Source organism: Arabidopsis thaliana (genome assembly GCF_000001735.4).
Source record: "Arabidopsis thaliana chromosome 1 sequence".
Classification (NCBI taxonomy): Eukaryota; Viridiplantae; Streptophyta; class Magnoliopsida; order Brassicales; family Brassicaceae; genus Arabidopsis; species Arabidopsis thaliana.
In genome coordinates this window covers 7,421,129-7,438,986 of record NC_003070.9, presented here as the reverse complement: position 1 = coordinate 7,438,986, position 17,858 = coordinate 7,421,129, and the positions used below count along the sequence as shown (strand labels likewise).

The following is a 17,858-nucleotide window of genomic DNA, read 5'->3' as shown; positions in this document are numbered from 1 at the left end:
GATATCACAAGGCAAATTTACTCTTTTTCTTAACAGATCTTTCCACCTCAAATTAAGCTTAAACTAATCTTAATTATATATTAATTAGTTAGACGATATGAAAATTGCCTTTTAACTATAATGACTATATGTAGAAATTAAGACTCCTGAATCCTGTGATCACAACATGCTCTGTTTTCTTCTGATGCTTTTATTACGAGTTTTTTTTCCCCATATTATAACATCACATTTAGACATTTCGAGTCACAAATCGAAGTTTAAGAGTTTTACATTTAGATGATTACAAAGAGAAGAGTAATATATATATACCTGAGCAACAAGAAGATGACATACATGTCAATTGATCTTTTACTCCATAAGAAAGGAAACATACATTTACCTAATCTTAAGAGTTAAATATATAGCTCATGTTAACTGAATAACTACGATAATGACGATGAAAACGGATTTTACATGTTTCTCCGGATCGTGGGACATTAGGGCATCTCCATTAGTTAGAGACTAACTAGGTCTATGACTAGAAAATACTCTTGTTTTTTGTAAAACTCTTCTTCTTTTTATTAAACGCAGGTACAAGACAAAAACTGATTCATCATTGCATAAATTGAGTAGTTACACGAAAAAGCAAAGTCTAAAGACATCATATCGATACATTGTCAGTGAGCTGGACAAAAACTCACTACTTTCCTCTCCCTTTGTCTAATTGAATCATATACACAAGTTGAAGTTCAGTCTTGGGACAGAGTAAATCACTTTTGCAGCATGCAACCAAAGGTAAAAGCATTACCAAACATACAAGTAAAAGTTAAAACTGAGAATTGAGATTCCTTTAATATTTGAGTCTGCACTTTCCCCAACTTTTATCTTCATCCACTGAAGTTGGTTCTAAGATAATTTTAGTCTGAATACGTGCTTGGTATTATTAGTAAGTCAATAAACATGAATTGGGGTAATCAAATGGAAGTAGACAACAAGTGATCATGCTTTGATTGGTGACTAACCTGCCAATAATCGTAGGATTGCTGACTAACACTTACTAAAAATCATATATTTTAACAAGAAACAAATTAAGAGATTTGATGTGATATACAATATCAAGCAATCTTATGCAACAAGAATGATGGGTTGTAGATGAGTAACGAAACATGATGACTCAAGCTGTAGATCAAATATGAAGTTTGCACCAAATGAGTCTTTTATTTTTTTAGTTTACCAAGCAACTAACAAAGAATCATATGGTTTGGTTTGAGGAAGCGGTATCTACGATGAACTCGACCAGGTGCTGAAGATTTCGATGATCATATTCATAGTATACTTACTCTCCTCTGTTTTTGACGCCTACTTTAAATTCTAGTGTTTTTTCTTCTCGAGTTGTTTTGTTTTTCTTTATAATTAAGCACAATGATATATTAATGTCGTATGGAATCATATTTATGAACTCTAGGTAGTTTTTCTAATACCTAATCAGCTACTGGTTAGCATATAAAAATATAGGAGAATTGTGAACATGAGTATATATGGATGATCTACAAGGATATCAATGTTTTTGAATGTCATGTTTTGATATTCTGGTTATGTTTATAAAGACAAAAGGAGATAAACAATAAAGAATTAAACAATATACTTTTTAACAAACAAAATTTATCAGCGGCCAGCTTCAATGTCAAGCAATGCTACATTCTTGACGCTGTCATAACCACGGCTATTGGTATCGCCTTGGGAAGACACGATGTTGCTACCAAGCAAGTGTAAATTCTCCTCTCGATACTGATCCGACCAATTATGTTTGGTTGTTTTGACGCTCAAAGTTTCTAGCTCTACAGCTACTTCTTTCATCCTTGGCCTTTCTTTTCCCATTAGCCTTGTACACTCTGCAGCAATTCTTGCAGCTTCCTGGATCTCCTTCAGATTATCCTCGTTCAACACTTGGTCGTCAATAATCTCATGCAACCTATTCTCTTCCGTGGCAGAAACAAAGTAACTCACCAAATGTTTTGAAGCCTGTGGCCGTTCAAAGCACAATGCCTTTTGACCTGAGAGCAGTTCCATGAGGACTACCCCAAAGCTATACACATCGCTCTTCTCGTTCAGAAGCCCTGTGGTATAGTATTCTGGGTCTAAATAGCCTAGAGTGCCTTGCACCATAGTATACCAAGTAAAGGAAAATATGAACATGATTATTGATGATGAACAAACAAGCTCTCAAAGCATATTGATGAAGCAACAAATAAGTGGTTTTCTTTTTTTACAAACAAAAGAGATACATGTGATTTTGTGAGCAATATCAGCGGCCAGTTTCAATGTCCAATATTGCTACATTTTTGATGCTATCATAGCCAATGCTGCTACTGGTTTCGCCTTGTGCAGACAAGATGTGACCACCAATCAAGTGTTCATTCTCCTCAGGATACTGATCCGACCACTTATGTTTGGTTTTCTCGACCCTCAAGGCTTCTAGCTTTGCAGCTACTTCTTTCATCCTTGGCCTTTCCTCTCCCATTAGCCTTGTACACTCTGCAGCAATTCTTGCAGCTTCCTGGATCTCCTTCAGATTATCCTCGTTCAACACTTGGTCGTCAATAATCTCATGCAACCTATTCTCTTCCGTGGCAGAAACAAAGTAACTCACCAAATGTTTTGAAGCCTGTGGCCGTTCAAAGCACAATGCCTTTTGACCTGAGAGCAGTTCCATGAGGACTACCCCAAAGCTATACACATCGCTCTTCTCGTTCAGAAGCCCTGTGGTATAGTATTCTGGGTCTAAATAGCCTAGAGTGCCTTGCACCATAGTTGTGAGCTGCTCTTTATCCATTGGTATAAGCTTAGAAGCGCCAAAGTCGGCTACTTTTGCAGTTAAGTTTTCATCCAAGAGAATATTTGCAGTTTTGATATCGCGATGGATGATTGGAATAGAAGCAGAGGAGTGAAGATAAGCAAGAGTTCCAGCGACTTCTATCGCTATTCTGAGGCGGTGTTCCCATGTAAGAGAAGAATCAAAAATGGAACCGTGCAAGTGATCGAAAAGGGTGCCATTGGTAATGAATTCATAGACCAACAAGGGGACTTCAGTCTCTAGACAGCAACCCAAGATCTTGACCACGTTCCTGTGGTTAATTTGTGAAAGCACGAGCACTTCGTGGATGAACTGATCTACTTGTCTACTGTCTGCAAGCCGAGCTTTCTTTATAGCAACGATAGTGTTGTCCGGCAATATCCCTTTGTAGACTGTTCCTTGACCTCCCTGGCCCAAGATTCTGCTCTCATCATAGCCATTAGTTGCCTCTTTCATGCCTTCCTCAGTAAAGATTTTGAAATCAATGTTTGACAACCCTGCTCCTGAAAGTCGCTGTATCAACATGCCACCACCATTTTGCTCAAAGAATTGTCGTCGGAGCTTGGTATACTTCCTTTGCTTCGTTGCATGTTGTATACAGATCGCAGCAAGCAGGAGGACCAAGACGCCGATTATGATTACTGATAACATCATGCATAGATGATTAGAGCGAGTTGATTTAAAGAGAATCTAGAACCAGTGAAGAGTGTTTACCAAGAAAAATTCGAGTCCGTTTGTATTCGGGCCTCGTGCAGCTCATACTGGAGTTTAAGTCGTAACCAGATGGACACTTACAATCGAAGCCTCCATCCCTGTTTCTACAGGTTTTTGGATCCGAACAGTTATGTGTATCACTAATACACTCATCGATGTCTGACCAAAGGAATAAGTGCACAAGATGCAACCAAAAACGTATGAGGAAGATTATAAACACTCAAAAGAAGAAAGAAAGCAAAGAAATTAATATGAAGTACCTTTGCAACCCTCTGAACGGTATGGATTCCCATCATAACCTTCATTACATTTGCAGATATACCCGTTTCTAGTAGTAGAATTGTAACATGAGCTGTTCTTACCGCATATTCTTGTGCTTCCAGCTTGCTCACATGTCTGGTTTCCAATAGACCAATCTAGTGCCACAGGGAACCTCGTGACATTCCTCAGATTCTTAAGATCTTTTGAAGAATCGAAGTTAAACTTACCATCTTCAACGAGAAAAGCGTAGGTGCAAGGATTAAACTGATATACCGAAGTATTAAATAGATCTAAGGAATTATTAACTTGGTTTCTCAAGCGAACTGAGCCAAATTGGAATGTATCGCTATCGAACGGGACAGAGAAGTCCTCTGTTGTGCAGCAACCTACACCATTACATCTTCCATTTGCCTCTGGTTGAGAATTGCATAATGACAAGCATCCAGTTGAGTAGTTTTGCTTTCCAAAAGTGCTCAAAAGTGATAAAGCGTTACATCCTACTAAAGTAAACTTGTTGTTGGAGGAGAGAGAGAAACTACTACCCAGCTGATACCCGAGGGCAGTTCCATTAGTCTCATTTTTCTGCTCGTAGCATTCAGAGAATCGTTCAAACAGTACACTTACATGGCCACTGTGAGAAATATTGGTCACTTGAATGATGCCAAAGAGTAGTAGCTTCTCTTCCACGACACAGGTGAGATTGAAATTATCATCTCCGGGATAGTAACAACCTGTAGAAATACCAAAAGGGTACTCTATTGTGACGTTTCCACATTTAAGTTTACAATCTTCGCGAGGTTGATGTTGCCCCTTCACAAGCTGAGTATATGCAAGGAAGAAAATAACCACCAAGAACACACCCTCCTGGAACTTCATCTTCTACCTTTCTCTTTCTTTCTCTCTAAACTTGTTTCTCTTTGAGTTTTCTCTCATCGCTTATTCGCTTCTTATAGCTTGAAAAGTAACCCCTGATTTGACATTGTTGAATAATCAAATGTGAAGAAAAGTAAAGATTCAGACTACTAGACGTTAGAAAAATATAAATGCGTCAACTTCTTTATCTGTCCTTTCTTTCTTGTCTTGATTTTTCCAGGAAACTCCAATTTATTGTTCATATATGAAAGTCTCGTTATAGTGACAATGTAGGAATAAGACTCATCATGATCACAACATGCTCTGTTTTCTTCTGCTGTCGTAATAGTAGAAATATGTAGTTTTTTTGTGTGTGTGTGTGTGTTGAGTTTATAAATGTCAACAAGTTTTCGAAGAATTTGAATAGTTCTTGCCTCATGTGTCATGTCGCTGCTTACTCTTCAAGAGGTTATCTATGAGAAATTTCCATGCAAATCCACCACTTTGTTAGAAACTGAATCTCCTTCTAGAAACAGAACAGAGTTAAGAACAGAGAAAGAGAATCAGACTTTGTATCACAATTGGTTTGATCGTCAACATAACAATAAAGAGAAGAACTTGTCTTTCTATTATAGAGAAAGTGAAATACAACAACTGTTTTACAAGGTTTACAACAATTAACTTAAATACAAACCAACAGACATGAAAAGTCAAGAGTTATGACTCTTCTTTCTTGTGACACAACAAACATAACTACTTTAACTTAACAGACACGACACTTAAGTAATATATTACAAACCAAACTCAATTACGACCAGCACTCTTTCACCGAAAGAAACCAGATTCATTCAAAGAAACTGAGGGAAAATCTTGAGAAAAAACTGAAAATACACTGTTTGATGATTAAAATAATCTTTGACAGACCAGACTTAGAGATTTTAAGGGTATAGTAGAGGTAGCTTTCTCAATTTACTAAAGATCAGAGTTTTAACAAAAAAGGAAAATTTGATGGTTACAAAACCACAACAATCTTATGCAGCAAGAATGATAATTTAATTTAGAAAACGCAGTATTAAAATTTTAATAACAGAGCAATATATGAGTCAAGTTGTTTATCAAATAGTCAAGTTGTTCTTTCATACTTTCAAAGCCTTGTATCAAAAACGTTATTTTTCTTGAATATAATTTAACATTACATTCAAAAAAAAAAAAAAAAAAAAAATGTCAAGTTGTTCTTTTGGAGTTACGTACATACCACGCATCTTAAGTTAGAGATTTCTCGTTTACTAGTTTTTACTTCTCATGTAGTTGTGCATATGTTTGTTTATTACTGATCTAATTCCAAAATCATATGTTAACTTGTTTACATTTTTGTCTTCGTCTTGTTGCTCGTGGATATATATAATTGCATCTTTGTAATCATTTCATCATAATATCGATCACGTTGACGGAGAGTGCTTTTCTAGAATCCACCAAATTTTCTCATGTTTTCACTATATATATTACTTATGGTTAAAGATCATAAATTTTTAACAAAATAAGAAAACTTGATGGCTTCAAAACCAGAGCAATCTTATGCAGCAAGAATGATTTTGTTAATTTAGAAAACGCAGTATTAAATTATAGATGCCAGTACCAAAACAATATATGAGTCAAGCTGTGGATCAAATAGGATGTTTTAAGCAACTGAGCCCTTTAAATTCGAGTTATTGTTTTGCAACCACAACAGTATATCAATATCTCTGCTAGTAGATTCATGAATTCTTAATTTTTCTCATACCGAATCGTCTACTGGTTAGCTTACCAATCGAATGGAGTTATAAAATGAATAATTGATGATCTACAACGGATCTCTCGAGCATAAATGTTCTTGAATATCATGTTTTGATACTCTGTTTTTTTTGAAGTGTTAGGAAACATATAGGACATAAGCAATAAATAAGTGGCTTTACTTTTTCACAAACAAAAGATTGATAAATATCAGCGGCCAGTTTCAATGTCCAACCTTGTTACATTCTGGATGCTGTCATAGCCAATGCTACTGGTATCACCTTGCGTCGATAAGATTTGAACACCAAGCAAATGCTCAACCTCCTTGGGATATTGATCTGACCACTGATGTTTGGTTGTTTTGACTCTCAAGGCCTCTAACTCTGCAGCTACTTCTTTCATACTTGGCCTTTCCTCTCCCATAATTCTTGTACACTCAACAGCAATTCTTGCAGATTCCTGGATCTCCCTCTGATTATACTCGTTCATAACTTGACCGTCAATAATCTCATGCAACCTATTTTCTTTCATGGCAGAAACAAAGTAACTCACTAGATGTTTTGAGCTTTGTGGCCGTTCAAAGCATAATGCCTTTTCACCTGAGAGCAGTTCCATGAGGACTACCCCAAAGCTATAAACATCGCTCTTTTCGTTCAGAAGCCCTGTATTGTAGTATTCAGGGTCTAAATAGCCAAGAGTTCCTTGAACCATAGTTGTGAGCTGCTCTTGGTCCATCGGTATCAGCCTTGATGCACCAAAATCAGCTACTTTTGCAGTTAAGTTTTCATCGAGGAGAATGTTAGCAGTCTTGACATCTCGGTGGATGATTGGAATAGAAGCATAGGAGTGAAGATATGCAAGAGTTCCAGCAACTTCTATGGCTATCCTCAGACGGTGTTCCCATGTAAGCGAAGAATCAAACATAGAACCGTGCAAGTGATCAAAAAGAGTGCCACTGGAAATGAACTCATAGACCAACAAGGGAACTTCAGTCTCTAGACAACAGCCCAAGAGTTTGACCACGTTCCTGTGGTTTATTTGTGAAAGCACTAGCACTTCGTTGATGAACTGCTCTACTTGGCTACGGTCTCCAAGTCGAGCTTTCTTTATAGCAACAATGGAGTTATCTTGCAATATCCCTTTGTAGACTGTTCCTTGTCCTCCCTGGCCTAGGATTCTGCTCTCATTATAACCATCAGTTGCTTCCTTCATGCCTTCTTCAGTAAAGATTTTGACATCCACATTTGATGGCCCTGCTCCTGAGAGTCGCTGTATCAACATGCCACCACCATTTTGCTCGAAGAATTGTTGTCGCAGCTCGGTGTTTTTTCGGTGCCTCATTTTTTGTTGTATATAGCTAATGGTAAGCAAGATGATTAAGAATCCGATGGTGGTTCCTGATCACATGACATAAAAACAAAGATCATTAGACCCGAGTTGTTCGACAAAACATATTCATCGAAAACGAGTAAGGGAGCTTACCAAGAAGAACAGTAGTCCATCCTAAGTACTTAGGCTCTTCTTTAGGTGTGTCAATGCAGCTCATAGTAGTGGTATTTAAATCAGAACCAGATGGGCACTGACAATGGAAGCTTCCAAGTGTGTTTTCACATGTGCTGGTATCCGAACAGTTATGTATACGGGTAGTACACTCATTGATGTCTGGTCCAAGGAAATATATGTATGAGGAAAACATTCAACACTCAATAGAAGAAAGGAAGAAAACAAATGATATGAAGTACCTTGGCAACCGTCCGAAAGGTATGGATTCCCATCAAAACCTTGTAAACACTTGCAGTTATAACCCTTTCCACGAGTAGAATCAAAACATGTGCTGTTCCCACCACATATGTTTCTACCTACAACTTGCTCACATGTCTGGTTTCCAATAGACCAATCTAGTAACACAGGGAACCTCGTGACATTTCGCAGATCCTTAAGATCTTCTAAAGAACTGAAGTTAAACATACCATCTTCAACGAAAAAAGCGTAGCTGCAAGGATTAAAGTGCTCCACGGAAGTCATGTTTTCGAAGCGAGATGGTTGAGTTTCAATTCTATGGCTATCCAAGGGGATAGATACCTCTGTTCTGCAGCAACCAACACCATTACATTTACTATTTGGCGGCGGGGGAGTATCGCATAATGACATACATCCAGTTGAGTAGTTTTGTATTCCAAAAGTGCTTAGAAGTGCCCAAGCGTTACAGCCTACTAAAGTAAACTTGTTATTGGGGGAGAAAGATAAATTATCCAACCGAAACCAGAGGGACTCGAAATCATTATTTGTTTGCTGGTCGTAGCAAACAGTGGATCGAGGAATCAGACCGCGTAGCTGGCCGCTATGATTAAAGTTTAGCACTTCAATGTTGCTTAAGACATTTGGTTTATCTTCCTCACAGGTAATATTGAAGCTATCATCTCCGGGGTAGTAACAACCTGTAGAAATACCAAAAGGGTAATCAATTGGGACGTCACCACATCTAGTTTGGCAATCATCGCGAGGTTGCGCCTTGACCAGCTGCGTATATGCTAGGTAGAAGAAAATAGCCATCAAGAACAGACTATGCACCTTCATCTTCTCCCTTTCCCTCTCTTTATTTTTCTTTCTTTATTTAGTTCTCAAACTTTTGTTTCTCTTTTGAGGTTTTTTTTAATCCATCTCTTTGAGGCTTCCTTTAATAGGAAACAAACCTCAGTCTTGAGATGTTATCTTGATTCGTGTTCGCTGACCTCTTCCCATTTTCCTACAAATTGCAAAAATATTTGCAATACTATATACCAACTACATAAGCAAGACCATGTCAATGTAATGCAAGGAGGACTTCAAATATGATACATTCAATATTACCATATTACATCACAACGTCTGCGTTTGCTACCGTTTAACAGTGACCTTTTTTTTTGTAGTACTAAAAGATTAAGATGGTTGGTAGTAGCAAGGAATCTTCAGATGTGGAGAAATGTTAATTATGCAGACTATAAGCTTAAGATATTATTATCAAAATAGTAAACCATATATATTTTTTGATAATTGATAGAAACTTGACCATTAAAAAAGAGTAGTGGACATTAGTCAATCATTTTGATTATCTTCAAGAGACTAACCCTATTCGATATTTTAATGCAAATCCACCACGTTCTGCCAAAAGAAGCCGGAGGTATTCCAAGAAAGTGCGAGAAAATCTTGAGAGAGAAACTGAAAATAAACTGTTTGATGATTAAAGGTATTGTAGAGGTAACTATGTCAATTTACAAGATTTTGATCTTTTAATCTGCAAGATAATAAATAAAACTGGTTAAAAAACAGAGCAATCTTATGCAGCAAGAATGATAAATTTAATTTTAGATGAATAACAAACAAACAAAAAAAAATGAATCAAGGTTTGGATCCAATATGAAGTTTGAAGCAAATGAGCCCTTTCATTTTTTGAAGTTACGTACATACCACGCAACACACAAGTATTAGTTGAGGCGGGAAGATCTAATAAGTCCTAAAACTTTGGGCTCAGAAGGAGATATCTAAAGCCCATCTATTTATGTTTATAAAAATTGAAAGGAATAAAAAGCAAACCCTAAATTCAAACAGTAACGAGAGAGCTCAGAGCAGAGCAAGTCACAGTAACAATGGCGGAATCTCCAACACTCGATCAAGAATCTCCCTATTATCTCGATCCAAATTATCAATCCAACGAGAATCTTCCCATGGCTATACTAAGCAAATCCGAAGATAACTACTTCATGTGGAAGATTGATTTTGTCATTTTCCTTCAAAGCAAGAGCAAAATCGGTTTCATCGACGGAACCATCGCGAAACCTGAACCTTCCTCACCGCTCTATCGCCCATGGGAAACATGTAACGCGAGAGTCAAATCTTGGATGATGAGTTCGTTAAGCGAAGAGCTTCGAAGCTATGTAACGTTCTCGGAGACAGCACATAAAGCTTGGGAAGATCTCCGAGTTGAATTTGTACCAAGTGTTGATTTTAAGATCTATGAGCTTCGTCAGAGACTTGCGGTGTTGAGGCAAGATGGTGACTCTGTAGGTAGATATTTTGCGAAGTTTATGAGAGCTTGGGTGGAGTTGTTGGAGTATGATCCTGTGCTGCCGGAGTGTTGTGATTGCGAGATTGCGAAACGAGCTAAAGAGGCGAGAGAGAAGGATCAGCGTTATGCGTTTTTGATGGGGTTGGATAATGGACTAAGTAATGTGAGAACGCAGATTATGCTTATGAATCCTCTTCCGTCTCTTCATCAAGCTTTTGTTATGTTAGATCAAGCGGAATCGATGATGAAGTCGACCGGGAGATGAAGAATTTAGGATACAGGTCGATGATTTCGTAACTCTTCTCAATATCTCTGCTGAATTATCACTTGATGGAACATGTTGGATTATGATATACTTGAGTGTAAAAGAAGTATTTGCCAAGAATGTTTGGTTCTATCGTTCTAAGCATGTGCTCTAGTTTACCAACAAGACGTTGAAGACTTTCTTCCTTTGATGAATCTAGGGAGCAGGTTGGTGATCATGAGTTCATAACATTCTCTGTTTTTGTTGATCCTTTCTTGAAATTCTAGTGTTACTTCATCATCATACCATAACCATATATATACATCATAGATAGATTTTCCGATTCATGAAACTAAAATCCTGAACTAGAACTCTGAATTTCCAGTTATATACTTCTAAAATGTAGCACACCAATTAAGTGGATAAGTATTACACAATCTCTCTTGAACAGATGTGATATTTTCACGAGAAAAGATGATCTCAAGCATAGTGTTCTTAAACACATCAGATTAGCGGCCGGTTTCAATGTCCATTATTGCTTCATAGGTCAATCATTTGAACTTCTTCTACGTCAACTTCTCTCTGTCCTCTCTTCTTTTCTTGACATCGCTGGGAATTGTTACCCTTCGTAACAGTTATTTCCTGATCGCAAGTTCACAACATGCTCTGTTTTGTTTTGATGCCTTTTTCAGTTATCCTGGTCCTATGTAGTTGTTCCATCTCATAATAACATTTTACGTTTTAGATATTCCTCACACAACATGCTCTGTTTTCTTTTGATGCTTTCTTTAGATTCTGTAGTTTCTTTGAGTTTTTTTTTTTTTTTTTTTTCACCGTAACGAGACATCAACATAGATTCAAGTTCATGAATTCTTGATTTTGAGTGAATTCTAAATCTTCAAATACCAAAGGGATTTATATACACACACAGATACACAATGATTGATGATCTTAAACCACCAATCCATACATTTCCTGAATGCAATGTTTGGTACACTGTTTTTACATGTTTTTTGAGGAGAATCAAGGAGATAATAAATCAAACTAAAAGAAGAGTTATAAAACACAACGATTGATGATCTGGCGAAACAAGAATGTCTCAAGCTTTTGATTATTATCTTTTTTATTTACAGGGTTTTATTAGATGTTTACTATGAGTATGATGCGGGAAGAAACCTGATCATATCGAACGGAATGTGGCCAACAGTGAGAGTTGGATGGAGATATCAGCGGCCTGCTTCAATGTCCAGTATTGCTACATTCCTGATACTATCATAGCCAATGCTGCTGCTGGTTTCGCCTTGTGCTGATAATTTTTGAACACCAACCAAGTGCTCAGTATCCTCCTGTTCAGGATACTCATCTGACCACTTATGTTTGGTTTTTGTGACTCTCAAGGCCTCAAGCTCTGCAGCTACTTCCTTCATCCCTGGCCTTTCTTCTCCCGTCAATCTTGTACACTCAACAGCAATTCTTGCAGCTTTCTGGATCTCCCTCTGATTATTCTCGTTCATCACTTGGCCATCAATAATCTCGTGCAACCTATTCTCTTTCGTGGCTGAGGCAAAGTAACTCACTATATGTTTTGAAGTCTGTGGCCTTTCAAAGCACAATGCCTTTTGACCTGATAACAGTTCCATTAGGACTACCCCAAAGCTATAAACATCGCTCTTTTCGTTTAGCAACCCTGTGTTGTAATATTCTGGGTCTAGGTAACCTAGAGTTCCTTGCACCATAGTTGCGAGGTCTTCTTTATCCATTGGTATCAGCCTTGAAGCACCAAAGTCAGCTACTTTTGCAGTTAAGTTTTCATCCAGAAGAATATTTGCAGTTTTGATATCGCGATGGATGATTGGTATAGAAGCAGAGGAGTGAAGATAAGCAAGAGTTCCAGCTATTTCTACAGCCATTCTCAAACGATGTTCCCATGTTAGAGAAGAATCAAACATAGAACCGTGTAAGTGATCGAAAAGGGTCCCACTGGAAATGAACTCATAGACCAACAAGGGAACTTCAGTCTCTAGACAGCAGCCCAAGAGCTTGACCACGTTCCTATGGTTGATTTGTGAAAGCACAAGCACTTCATTGATGAACTGCTCTACTTGGCTATTGTCTCCAAGCCGAGCTTTCTTTATAGCAACTATGGAGTTGTCCGGTAATATACCTTTGTAGACTGTTCCTTGGCCTCCCTGGCCCAAGATTCTGTTCTCATCATAACCATCAGTTGCTTCCTTCATTCCTTCCTCAGTGAAGATTTTGACATCAACATTTGATGGCCCTGCTCCTGAGAGTCGCTGCATCAACATGCCGCCACCATTTTGCTCGAAGAATTGTTGTCGGAGCTCGGTGTCCTTGGTGTTCTTCATTTTATGTTCTATACAGCTAATGGCAAGCAGAATGACCAAGAAGCCGATAGTGGTTCCTGGTTATATCACAATGATTAGAGTAAGTTGTTTCAGAAAAGAAAGAATAGAGAATCAGTGAGAGAGGTGCTTACCAAGAACAATTGTAGTCCATTCAACGTATTCAGGATTGCCTTTAGGTTTGCAGGTATTAGTGGTGGTATTTAATTCGTAACGAGATCGACAATTACAACGGAAGTGTCCCAACTTGTTTTCACAGGTGCTGTCACCCGAGCAGTTATGTTTATGGATAGGATTAGCAGTAGTACACTCATTGATGTCTGGCCCAAGTTAAAAAAAAAGACTCAAGATCCAACAAGAAATGTATGAGGAAAACAATTAACTGAAGTGATAGAAAGAAAACAAGTTGTGAAGTACCTTGGCAACCGTTTTGAAGATATGGATTCCCCTGGAAACCTCCTTTGCATTTGCATGTATACCCGATCCCACTAGCAGAATTGGAACATATGCCATTCACACCGCATTTCTTTTCTCCAACTTGCCCACATGTCTCTCCCCTAATAGACCAATCCAAGACCACAGGAAACCCCACATTCCTATTCTGCAGATAAGAATATTTGTCCGAAGCATTGTACTTAAACTTGCCATTTTCAACGAGAAAGGCGTAGATGCATTGACCCTCAGAGATAGGTTGCACTGACGTGTCGTTGTCAAAGCGATATGATCTGACTATTAACCAATTGTTCCCTGCAGGGACGGGGTTCTGGCAGCAGCCTTCACCATTACATTCTCCATTTGCTTCATGGGAAAGAGCATCACATGCTGATATGCATCCAACTGAGTTTCTTCGAGTTCCATTAGAGGACACAAAAGCGTACGAGTTACAGCCTAATGCAGTAATCGTGTTGTTGCCGGAGAGAGTCAAATTACCTAGATTACTCCAGTAGTAAGTCCCTTTAGCGAACTTTCCTTTGCTGTTGTAGCAAATGTAGGATGCAGGATATAGGACGCGTAACTGGCTGCTGTGAGATATTTCGACCACTTCAAGGCCCTTATAGAATAGATTCTCGTTCACACAACTGAGATTGAAACTAGGATCTTCGGCACGCCAACAACCTGGAGAAAAGCCAAAAGGGTACTCAAGTGTAACGTTGCCACATTTTTCGGGGCAACGAGGCAAGGTTTGCCCCTTGACCAGCTGCATATAAGAGAGGCAGAAAATAGCTACTAAGAACAGACGCTGCACTTTCATCTTCTTTATTTATTTTCTCTCCAAACTTGATCTTTACGCAGGGCTCTTCATCATATCATCTATTTAATTTCGGAGAACAATTCTCATTTCACCTTCTAGTTTGCTTCCTAAATCTACAATACTATAATCCATTGTCCAATAACAAAGCTAAGACATTTTCTACTTTATTACAAGGGGGCGTTGAAGTATGCTTCATATGCCATATAATATCTCAACGTCTACGTTTGCTTCACTTTAACAATTTGTTTTTTTTTTTCTGACGGAGTCAAATACCATAACGGTTGGTAACTTGTACAAGAAAACACCAAATGGAAAGAATACGTAATATAGAATAGAGACCCATTTAACAATAACGAAACAGCCATTTGATCTCTCGTCAACTCGAGTCTTTGTCAATATTACCTTTTTTTAACATTGATTATCACATCAAACTGTTTTTTTTTTTTTTTTTAATGTATATGATAGTTAAACTTAAACCACCTCTGGAAGAGACTTGATTACTAACCATAACACGCTCTGTTTTATTTTGAGGTTTACTTTAGTTTGCAAGTCAGTTTGGTGTGGGAGCCGCTCAAAGAGATAGTGAAAGCTTGAAATGCAGAGAGTGGATACAGAATTCCTACCTTGGCAGGGTCAGACTTATCCAGCTAAGCTGGATTTGTGGTTGGTTCGCTACAAACAGGTGTAAGTTGTTGACCAATGCAATTGTTACACGTCTCCAGCACTGCAGCTGCTCATGACTTGATATGCTATCAGCGTGAATGGGGATCACATACTCGGTGTAAAGAGTTCTTCTTCTGGTGCATTTTTGCGTATTGAAGCAACAAAGCATAAACACCAAGGCAGATACTAGAGTTCCTTCCCTTGTGGTTCCGGCTCCAACCTCAGGAAATGAAAATTTTCATGCTACGCCTTGATTGACTTCTTATATTCTCCATGCTAGGAAATTAAAATTTTCAAGGTTTTAATTGCACAGGTGTATGAAGCAGCGAGTCAAAGACGTTTACACATAACCTGCAGACCAAAAAATATGAGTTTGTTTCAAATTTAGAGTTTTCTGGATACTTAAAAGTTAATATCGAAGAAGCCCTCTCTTTGTTAGTAACTAATAAGTATCCAGAAAACTCTAATTTGAAAAAAACAGAAAGGAAAGAAGCTTCTCATCACTAACCAGCCAAAAAATGAAACACAAAAACTGAAAAGAAGCGCAAGCATGAGATGGACCTAAAGCAGGCAAACATAACATGCTTTTTAGTCAGAAACATCTTTACATTTATGTTGAAAGAGACAAAAGAAGAACATGTGACTGCAAACTGAAAGAAACCTTTAGAATATAGCTTCAAGATTCTTCAGGAAAACTCAATATCGTCAAACTGATTCATTTTCCACTAAAGGAGATGTGATGTGATCCAAAGTATAAACTGCTAAAGGTTATCTGGATCCACGTCCAATAGAAAATATGTATTAAGGTTCCATGTCGAAAAGTATTCAATCTTCTTAGAAGCAAATAGTTAGCAACAACTCATTCTCAAACTGGCTTAACAATGAGATATTTGTTACACATTGGATTAAGATGTCGAAAACAATACAGCAGAACAATGAAAATAACCTTAACCAGTTGAGTACTGAGAAGTAGAGTTAAAACAAACCTTAGAGAGCTGCTTATATTAACCACTCCTTTCTCACTACATTCACAAACTTCATCACTGATGCAACCACAAAGATCTCTCACATCAAAGTCTCGAGATCATTCCAATCAAAGCAAGCTTACAAAAGCAGAAAATGAGACTTCATTTAGCAAAGCTATATACCAATCAAGAGAAGTGAAGCCAATTCCGTTATAATTCAACACCCAATTCCCTTTGTTTCAACTCCAATCCCATCCGATCATTCTCAAGTTTCATCCTTTCATTCTCCATTCTCATTCTCTCGAGTTCTTGATCCCTTTTCTTGCTAAACCTCTGCCACCTGAATCTCTGTTTCTCCAATTCCAGCAATTCAACTTGGATCTGAAGCTTCTGCTCTTCTAGCTGGAGAGTCCGCGACTCCATCCACTGCTTCTGCACCGAACCTGCTCTTCCACTCTCCGCCCCACCTTGATTCACATCAGCTTGAGAAAACGGTATTTGAGGTAAAGAGACTTTATTACACTCCAGAGAATTCACATGACTCGGATGATCTCCATCTTCATGGCTAAGGCTTGGTCTTATCTTCTTCAAAGGACCACCACCACCTCCATAATGATTTACCCTACAATCTCCATACGCATAATGTTGCTCCTCATACTCATCATGTTCATCACCATCACCATCATGATCCTCATCATCAAGATCCTCCATTTGATGTTTCCTAGAATCATCATTATCATGATCATCTCTGCTTCTAAGCGCCAACTGTAACGAACGCTGCAAAGCAAGGTCATGAGGCAAATGCAACCTATTCCCATTATGATACGAACACATCTCTTCATAAAAAAGATGTTTAGAACTCATAATCTTCCTAACATCATCCTTCTCTTTATCATTCAAGTAACCAATCGAATCCAAAAGCGCAGGATTCTCAACAACTTGACAAGATGTTCCTCTACCAAGCATATCATTAAGCTTCTTATACCGTTTATTCAAATCATTGAACTTATCCTCACATTGCTGCGGCGAAACATGATAACCTCTCTCAGCCATAACTTTAGAAACAGATTTCCACTTCCCTTTCTTCTGCAAAACAGCAAACTTTCTTCTACTACTACTATCTATACTCGAATCATCTCCTATATAAGAAACAGCAGTAATCAACAACTTCACCATCTTATCAGTCCATTTCACTCGTTGCCATGGAGATCCTTTAGTTGATCTATTAGCTTCATTATGAACACCATCACCACCTTCCTCTGTGAAACTTGGTTCATCATCATCACTCACTGAATTCTTCTCTCTTTCAGCTTTCTGTTGCTCAGACATAGACATGTTCTGATTCTGATGATGATCACAGGTTTGACCTGTAACCATAGTAAAGGGAAGACCTTCATGAAGTGGTCTAGAATTAGGATTGTGTCGATGCTGCTGATTCATGGAGTCTTGGTGATGAACTCTCATAGAACCTTGTAAATCAAATCCTCCATAAGATGAAGCTCCACTACGAACTACACCTCCTTGTGGAAAATTCCCATCCATTTTTGGATCAAATTTCTTCCTAATTCATCAGAGAAATCGAAGAGAAAACAGATCTCAAAAAGTCAAAACCTTTGTCAACAAAATTAGTACTGGATCTTAGGGGAATATTAAAGATCGAAACTTTAGGAGAGAATGAAGCAGAGAGGAATCGGGATGAAGAAAATAAAGCGGTAAATATATGAGAGATGAGTCAAAGGAAGTAAAACTCACAGAAAAAAGTTTGCTTTCGTCTTCTCCGGTCAGCTTCCTCAGGTTTCTCTTCTCTCTCTGTATATGACAAAAGGCTTTTTGATTAAAACAACCAATATAAAGATTATAGTAAATTTAGTGTAATGAAATGACCAATTGATACCT

At 38.0% G+C, this 17,858-nt stretch overlaps 5 protein-coding genes, 1 long non-coding RNA gene, 2 other non-coding genes and 1 pseudogene across 11 annotated transcripts; 3 read left to right on the top strand and 6 right to left on the bottom strand.

The window, feature by feature from the left end:
- Nucleotides 1-1,644: 1,644 nt before the first annotated feature.
- AT1G21245 (Protein kinase superfamily protein) lies at nucleotides 1,645-2,145 on the bottom strand (the record flags this gene model as incomplete). Its single annotated transcript, NM_148476.1, has 1 exon — nucleotides 1,645-2,145. The coding sequence occupies one exon, from the start codon at nucleotides 2,143-2,145 to the stop codon at nucleotides 1,645-1,647; it is 501 nt and encodes a 166-aa protein (NP_683317.1).
- An 11-nt stretch (nucleotides 2,146-2,156) lies between these two features.
- On the bottom strand, nucleotides 2,157-4,752 carry WAK3 (wall associated kinase 3). Of its 2 annotated transcripts, NM_101977.2 has the most exons (3): nucleotides 3,808-4,752; nucleotides 3,548-3,706; nucleotides 2,157-3,474 (listed from the first exon to the last, which is right to left on the bottom strand). In NM_101977.2, exons 1-3 carry the CDS (start codon nucleotides 4,682-4,684, stop codon nucleotides 2,285-2,287), a joined length of 2,226 nt encoding a protein of 741 aa, NP_173547.1. In that variant the 5' UTR covers nucleotides 4,685-4,752; the 3' UTR covers nucleotides 2,157-2,284. The 2 variants fall into 2 exon arrangements, with proteins under 2 accessions (NP_173547.1, NP_001321424.1); NM_001332490.1 differs by lacking the exon at nucleotides 3,548-3,706 and having other exon boundaries at nucleotides 2,157-3,241; nucleotides 4,199-4,715.
- Nucleotides 4,753-4,881: 129 nt separating this feature from the next.
- On the top strand, nucleotides 4,882-5,186 carry AT1G05643. Its single transcript, NR_138935.1, has one exon. It is a non-coding gene; the product is annotated as an other RNA (long non-coding RNA).
- Nucleotides 5,187-6,509: 1,323 nt separating this feature from the next.
- On the bottom strand, nucleotides 6,510-9,092 carry WAK5 (wall associated kinase 5). Its single transcript, NM_101976.2, has 3 exons — nucleotides 8,173-9,092; nucleotides 7,913-8,092; nucleotides 6,510-7,827 (listed from the first exon to the last, which is right to left on the bottom strand). The coding sequence occupies exons 1-3, from the start codon at nucleotides 9,005-9,007 to the stop codon at nucleotides 6,641-6,643; spliced, it is 2,202 nt and encodes a 733-aa protein (NP_173546.1). The 5' UTR covers nucleotides 9,008-9,092; the 3' UTR covers nucleotides 6,510-6,640.
- Nucleotides 9,093-10,056: 964 nt separating this feature from the next.
- Nucleotides 10,057-10,875, top strand: AT1G21220 (annotated as a pseudogene; the record flags this gene model as incomplete). The annotated part of the gene is made up of 1 exon: nucleotides 10,057-10,875.
- Nucleotides 10,876-11,945: 1,070 nt separating this feature from the next.
- On the bottom strand, nucleotides 11,946-15,283 carry WAK4 (wall associated kinase 4; the record flags this gene model as incomplete). The annotated part of the gene is made up of 4 exons (NM_101974.3): nucleotides 14,767-15,283; nucleotides 13,500-14,590; nucleotides 13,217-13,402; nucleotides 11,946-13,141 (listed from the first exon to the last, which is right to left on the bottom strand). Exons 2-4 carry the CDS (start codon nucleotides 14,332-14,334, stop codon nucleotides 11,946-11,948), a joined length of 2,217 nt encoding a protein of 738 aa, NP_173544.1. The 5' UTR covers nucleotides 14,335-14,590; nucleotides 14,767-15,283.
- A 30-nt stretch (nucleotides 15,284-15,313) lies between these two features.
- AT1G21200 (sequence-specific DNA binding transcription factor) lies at nucleotides 15,314-17,839 on the bottom strand. 2 transcript variants are annotated; one of them, NM_001332489.1, is made up of 3 exons: nucleotides 17,715-17,839; nucleotides 15,984-17,523; nucleotides 15,314-15,348 (listed from the first exon to the last, which is right to left on the bottom strand). In NM_001332489.1, the coding sequence occupies exon 2, from the start codon at nucleotides 17,502-17,504 to the stop codon at nucleotides 16,173-16,175; it is 1,332 nt and encodes a 443-aa protein (NP_001322826.1). In that variant the 5' UTR covers nucleotides 17,505-17,523; nucleotides 17,715-17,839; the 3' UTR covers nucleotides 15,314-15,348; nucleotides 15,984-16,172. The 2 variants fall into 2 exon arrangements, with proteins under 2 accessions (NP_001322826.1, NP_564136.1); NM_101973.3 differs by lacking the exon at nucleotides 15,314-15,348 and having other exon boundaries at nucleotides 15,591-17,523; nucleotides 17,715-17,815.
- Nucleotides 15,376-15,469, bottom strand: MIR781a. The gene has a single exon (NR_139773.1). It is a non-coding gene; the product is annotated as a microRNA ath-MIR781a precursor (primary transcript).
- MIR781b lies at nucleotides 15,380-15,466 on the top strand. Its single transcript, NR_138934.1, has one exon. It is a non-coding gene; the product is annotated as a microRNA ath-MIR781b precursor (primary transcript).
- Nucleotides 17,840-17,858: the final 19 nt, after the last annotated feature.